The 6,895-nt window shown below is 43.9% G+C and overlaps 1 protein-coding gene across 1 annotated transcript; it reads left to right on the top strand.

Annotated features, from left to right (window-relative positions):
• Positions 1-2,795: 2,795 nt before the first annotated feature.
• On the top strand, positions 2,796-3,604 carry LOC147312106 (uncharacterized). The gene has a single exon (XM_086267408.1). It carries the CDS (start codon positions 2,978-2,980, stop codon positions 3,602-3,604), a length of 627 nt encoding a protein of 208 aa, XP_086123534.1. The 5' UTR covers positions 2,796-2,977.
• Positions 3,605-6,895: the final 3,291 nt, after the last annotated feature.

Raw genomic sequence — 6,895 nt, 5'->3', positions numbered from 1 at the left:
CACCCTTCACCCGGGTTGGTGTAGACTACTTTGGCCCATTCGAAGTAAGACGTGGAAGAACCATCTTAAAAAGATACGGTGTTATATTCACTTGTTTAGCGGTTCGTGCAGTACACATAGAGCTGGCCTCATCATTAGACACAGATTCATGCATAAATGCAATCCGGCGCTTCATAGCACGGAGAGGACAAGTGAAGGCGATTCGCTCAGATAATGGGACAAATTTTGTTGCTGCCAATCGTGAGCTGAAGGAAGCAATCGCTGACTGGAACACTTCACCGTTTCAGCATCTATTTCAACAGCATGGAATTAAGTGGACATTTAACCCTCCCACTGCTTCACATCATGGCGGAGCATGGGAGAGGTTGATAAGATCAATACGAAAAGTGCTGAATTCTACTGTGAGAGAACAAGTTCTGGAAGAAGAATGCCTTCATACAGTCTTATGCGAGGCAGAGTCGATCATCAACAGCCGACCAATCACCAGGGCATCAAGCGACCCAAATGATTTGGAGGCTCTGACACCTAATCATCTTTTGTTGTTGAAAACAAAATCTTCATTGCCTCCAGGATTGTTTGACCAGAATGACCTCTACTCACGACGTAGATGGAAACAGGTGCAATATATGTCCAATCTATTTTGGAAGAGATGGACTAAAGAATACCTACCTCAACTTCAGGAACGTCAGCGGTGGGCCACAGCATCAAGAAACTTTGCAGAAGGAGATGTTGTTCTTCTTGTGGACGACTGTGCACCACGAAATTCATGGATTATGGGAAAGATCATCAAAACAGTTCCAGACAAGAAGGGTCTCGTTCGCCGAGTACGGATAAAGACAAAGACTAATGTTTTGGACAGACCCATCACCAAGATTTGTCTGCTTGTGGAATCTGAATGGGCTAGTGGTAAAGACTAAGCCCCTACGATGAGCCATGTGCTAGCAACCTCTGGCTCTTTCCTTCTTTCTCTCTTTCCTTCTTTTCTTTCTTATTCTTTTTCACCTGTTCTTTTGGAAATGGACAGAAACCAGCCTTAATATACTTTGCAAAGCTGATTGGCAAAGTATTGGACAATTCATTTGTCTATAAATAATATTTTGTCATGTGTTTAAACATTGGATATGTCTAAACGTGGTTCATATTAAGTTTGTAAAGTTAAAAAATGTGGTAATTGTTCTAAGGCAATACATTATTAGAACAATTAGGGGCCGGTAATGTAAGCGCCAGACGTCTGCTTTATATTTTATTTACGATTGAGTTCATGTTTGTTTTATTATTCATAGATTCATTACATAAGTGCAGTAGTAGCATGAAACCCTGTGTGAGAGGGAAGGGGAGGAGCATGGACAGAGAGGTTAGGAGTCTCACGGTTTTCTGACCGTGTACACAGCTAGTATTGGATAACTGCTATTTTTTGGAATTTTCATGCCTTTTTTTTTTGGAAGGAGTTCATTGTTACATCCTCAGTTTGTAATAAATAAAACAGTCTTCAAACCATAATGCAACTGGAAGCATTTCTTTTGGAAACCAGGAACACGCGTCAGCCATAGACTCCCCTTTTTTGAACTTGGTTTATTGGAAATTACCCTACAGAGTGGGTTGCTCTCAGGAGCTCAGTGAATTCCAGCGTGCTCCCGTTAGGTCAGGCCTCGAGGGCCGGTGTCCGGCAGGTTGTAGATCTCACCCTGGGTCAACACACCTGAATCAAATGATGACTTCATTACCAGGCCTCTGGAGAACTTCAAGACATGTTGAGGAGGTCATTTAGCCATTTAAATCAGCTGTGCTGGATCAACATCTAAAACCTGCAGGACTCTGGCCCTCGAGGCCTGGAGTTCCCCCACCCCTGCGTTAGAGGATGTCACCTCCATCTGGCAATCCCATGGACGAGTCTGGGTTTGGTGGTTGGCAGGGGAACGGTACTTGTCTGACTGCACTGTGCCAAGTGTAAAGTTTGGTGGAGGGAGGATAATGGTGTGGGGTGTTTTTCAGGAGTTGTGCTCGGGCACCTAAAAGGAAATCTTCATGCTTCAGGAGAGCAAGACTTTTTGGACAATTTCACGCTCCCAACTGTGTGGGAACAGTTATAGATGGTCCCTTCCTGTTCCAACAGGCAGAGCAGTGCTCAGGGCAGGTGCAGAAACACATGGAGGACTTCAATGGCCTGCACAGAGTCTTGACCACAGTTTAAATTGAAATTTGTATTTTTTGTACAAAATTACATTCTCGCCTTCAGACATGCTTAATTTCAAGCTCTCAGTTTTGGAGGTACTGATTCACTATTATAATCCCGATCATCTTAAAATGTTAATTATTCTAGATTTAGATATTTGTACCGGTGCTGGTGTTTAATAAGTAAACATTCTAACACGTAAAGGTAACACTAGGACGCAGAGATTTCTTTTATGCTCGCACTCCTTCAGATATCCAGCAAGTTTGCACTTTGGCGTCTGTGACAGAGGCAGATATTCAGAGCGAGGTTTTCCTGCAAAGAAAGTCATGGTGGTCAGAATCTGCAGGGTACGTTTGCCATGCATGGGTCAAAAGCGCCACTGTCAGCAATGTCACGGTTCTAGGTGTTTCGAATTCCCAGCTAATATATTTGAGATTTTATTGTATAAAGATTTTACTGATAATCTGTTTGCACTTTTTTATCAGTTACTTTTTATTCTGGAGTTTTTGGTTGTCTATTACTTTTTCTAAGGTTGGTGTCTTTTGGAGTATTTCATATTTCGATGGTGTTTTCTTTCATGTCTTGTTTGGGGTTCTCCTTCCTATCTGTCTTCATTACTTTAAACTGTGTTTCATTCATTTCATGTTTCTTTCCTTTTGGCTCTCGGAGGAGGCGGACGCACTTTTTCTCCTCTCCCTTATCTTCCCTGCTTAGTTCTTATGTCCTTGTCTAGTCTCGTGTTTTTTTTATTATTACTTTCCCTGGAACACTCTCACAGTCTGTTTCTAAAACCTAAAGAGAATTATGGATTTGATCAACTGGTCTCTGAATGCTATTGACACCCTTTTCTCAACGAGAAGTCTGGGCTCAGGTGAGCCTGAGTGCCCTGGAGGGACTTTCCCTGCCGGATACACGATGGACGGGTGGCAGGAATGGAGGGTCGTGTGCCTGGCGGGACTGTCGATCGAGGACGCTGAAGATATCTACCTATTCGGAACCATGATAACAGGGTTCTTGCTGATTGGAGCTGGCTTGGCCCTGGCTTATGGGAGAATTAAGACAGCAGAACCGGCTGTTCAAACCCCCCCAAGGCTGCCCGCTGGAATCGAAACGATGGGACGAGGCGCGGCTTCTCAGAAAGGGCTCGAAAGCAGAACGGTTAAGACCTTGGAGACGCTTACAGCTGCTGTGAATACTCAGAATAAGACCTCTGAGCGTATATTGGGATACATCAAGGAGAGGCCTGCTCAGAATAACACCTTTGAGCGAAAGTTAGATTACATCTTGGAACAGCTGACTGCAGTCGAGAGTTCTCAGAATCGGCTCTCTGAGCAAAATAATGACAAGACCATGGAACGCAAGTTTGATACCATCATGGGGAAGCTCGCGGTTCTCCAACGGGAGATTGAGAGACCAGTGTCGGAGTGTTAAAGAACAGCTTGAAATTGTCATGAGTTGTTGCAAAAGACAAATCACCATCATAATGTTGCTAGCCCTTCGGTGCCAGCTGTGGGCTCGAGGCTGGAGCCGAACAACAACACCCTGATAACGACTGTGTTGAGTCTGTTCCTTCCCATTCCCAGCAAGGTCACCTGGGTTGGCTGGAAGACTGTTTACTTAGCCTGGCAGGGCGAAGGACACTGTCTCAGCTGAACTCTGGACACGCACACACATACACTGATACTGATAAGCACTCACTGACGCATCACCCTCCCTACCCCGGATCCAACGCCACCTCCAACGCCACCTCCCCTCCGATGTGGACATCGGGTCAGCTGGAGGCGCAGTCGAAAGATTGCAGCGGTCCCAGATCAGCTGTACACACTGGAACACTTCCCCATGTTGCTGTCTGTGTTTATTGTGCTGTGGTGTGTTGATATCTGTGCATTCCTGTATTACCTGACCTGTCTCCCCAATGTGATGTTTGTGTTGTATGTACGGTCGGCAAGGTCTGTCATCTCGGTTGTGGGCAAAAGACCTGCAACTGACAAATAAAGGTTATCTCATCATCTCATCTCATCTAATCCCAAATCAGTCCTCAGTGTATAGGAAGTCCCAGTTTCCTTTTGTGCTTCTTTGACAAAGCCTTATGTTCCTGTGCTGTGCATCCTTGTTCTCTTTGGGTTTTGTTGGGCTTTTGCCCAAATATGAGCCTAACTTTTGTTATTTAAGTCCGTTTTCACTCCCATGCTTCATTATGCAACAATGCAGCTAGTTCTTGATCGATCAGGCACATCCACTCGCACCGTATCTGTGGACGGTGGGTATGAGTCTGAGTTAGGGTGTGGATGTCATGCACTATGGGGAAAACGTGTGTCGGTGAAGTTATGATCAGCTCAGAAGCCTTTCACAAAGTAAAATAGACCCTGACACTCACAGCGTTTGATACAGCTGGTCACCTAGAGATTCAAAGATCACCTTCCATGGTCGTCATTGTCCACGTCCTCGTGCCCACGCTCATTCTTTTCAGTCTCAATCACCAATCAGATAATTGAGACAGTGCTGTCCAAATCCCCATGTGCTATCTGACTCAGGGCAGGAACACCTCCTCTGCCTCTCACCACGTGTCTGAATGTGGTCTAGACCCTCTTGATCGGTAACAAATGCTCATCGTCGTGGTTGATCTCTTTGCTGAGTTGAAATGGGGCTCGGCGAACGGCTGCTGGTCCAATACAATTCAAACGGATCGAGAAAAGGACTGGAGACGGAGTCCCTCTGTCCTTCTCCACTCAAGCATGTTTTGTCCATGCTTGTCAACCCTGCTGTGTGGAGGGAAAAGACTTAAAAGAATTCAATCTATAAACCCACCATTGAGCAGGTGAGAATCAGCTGGGGTCATATTGAGCAAAATCTCTTGTTTTTCTCACTTTTATACAGTTTCAGGAGGAGAAAGGCTCCGAGGGCAAATCATTTCATATCAAGCATAAAATAGCCAAAATGATTCAAATACAGCCTGACAGAGACATCACAACAGGTACAGCAAACGTTGCCACAGACACACACTTTTTGTGGAACTGGTGCCGATTATTTTCATAATGGAATCTCACCTGAGTCAAATCTTTGTATTATCAAGGTGACAGTTATGAAAGCCAAGGGTCTAATCGACGATGTGGTGTTTTATCCGCGTGTAAAAGAGAAAGAAAGCACAGGTTTTTGCTTCACGTACAGGGAGCAGTGGTAATGAATAAATAAATAAATCGCTGGTTATTTGAAATGTCCCACAGTGGCATTTTTTGTGGTAAAATTAGCCTTTTGTGCTTCTCTTTGTGAATCGCAGCCACAAAGTTGTGTGCGAGGCAGGTGAGCTCCTGCGCACTACGTTCAAAGAAAGGAGAGCACAGCAGCGACAGAAATACCAGAGAAGTGGGTCCCTGATGATTAAGAGCTCTCCTGAGGCTTCTTCGTCTCCTGAGACACATCATCTTCCTGACAGTCTCCGGGCTGAGCTTCAGCCTCTAACAGATGATGGAGACAGACACCCAGCTTTGTCTGGTTCATGAGGCTGAAAATGTGCATACACATAATTATTATTATTTAAGTGCTTCAGGTTTGGGTGTTTTTTAAGCTGGCAGTCGTGACTGAGGTCACTATGCAGCTGAGCTCAAGATTACAATATGGTTTGCTGTAATGGTTTTGATTACACGAGTCTGATGACTTCATGTAATGTTTACATCTTCACTACTGTACAAGCTTTCCTGATGGGGACACATCGATCGGTTATTGTGTTCTTCAGGTTACATGGACATAATTGCAGCCAGACTTTTGTAAACTGAGGCATGACTTGCTGTGAGTTGACTTGGAACACATGATTATGGTTAATTTTAATAAAATATCATTTTAATTGAATTCATTTTAATCTCTAAACCCACCCATCCATGACTACTGTACTAACTTCTTAGGTTTGAGCAGACTCGCTATCAACGAGAGATCCACTTTCTGTAATCACGTCTGCTTTTGAGTGAGTAAAGTACTCATCTGGAGTACTTTTATGACCTTATAATATCAGAGATTAAACCCTAAAGCAAAATACAGCAATACTTTGTGACAGTGGGAAGGAAGAAGTCCCCATTAACAGGAAGAGCAAGAAAATGCCACGAATCAAAACAGAGCAAAACCGAACTACAGAGAGTACACAAAGGTAACATATAGCAAATATGCACGAGGAGTGTTGAGAGATGGATTGGAGGAGAGCTCGGTGCATCATGGGAAGCCACCTAGCAGCCTGAACCCACAGAAACAAAACTAGGAGATGGTCGGTGGTTATATGAGCCAGGCCTAACTTTAAGCTTTGTCTGTTATTTGGAAGCTTAGGTAAACCTGTAGGTGTGACGATGCCTGATCATTCTGGAGTTTGAATGTGAAAAGAAGGATTTTTTTTTTTACAGAATTCAGTATTTAACATGAAAAGTAGCCAAAATAAGAGAAATATGATCTCTCATCTCAAACAATGGAAACAGCTCTGCTCACTATAACAAGCGACTTTACTTTCTGTAAACACTCCAGGCTGGACTGTCCTGCTTTACAACACCAGTATTAAAGAGCAGAACTTCAGGCCTTTGCACTAAACTTACAGGTTGAGCCTCAACAAGTTACTCCGGGACAAACCCAAAGACCTCAAAGAAGACAGATAACATGTAACCCTGGTGAAAGCTATTGCAGCCACGTCAGTCACAAACGCATTAAGACTTTTTCTTCAGCATTAAAAATAAATAAATAAATAAA

The sequence above is a fragment of the Aulonocara sp. 'chitande type north' Nkhata Bay genome, linkage group LG16 (genome assembly GCF_057382095.1).
Source record: "Aulonocara sp. 'chitande type north' Nkhata Bay isolate Kocher_YH1m ecotype deep benthic linkage group LG16, A_spYH_male_GT1.1, whole genome shotgun sequence".
Classification (NCBI taxonomy): domain Eukaryota; kingdom Metazoa; phylum Chordata; class Actinopteri; order Cichliformes; family Cichlidae; genus Aulonocara; species Aulonocara sp. 'chitande type north' Nkhata Bay.
This window is presented reverse-complemented; position numbering and strand designations above follow the sequence as displayed.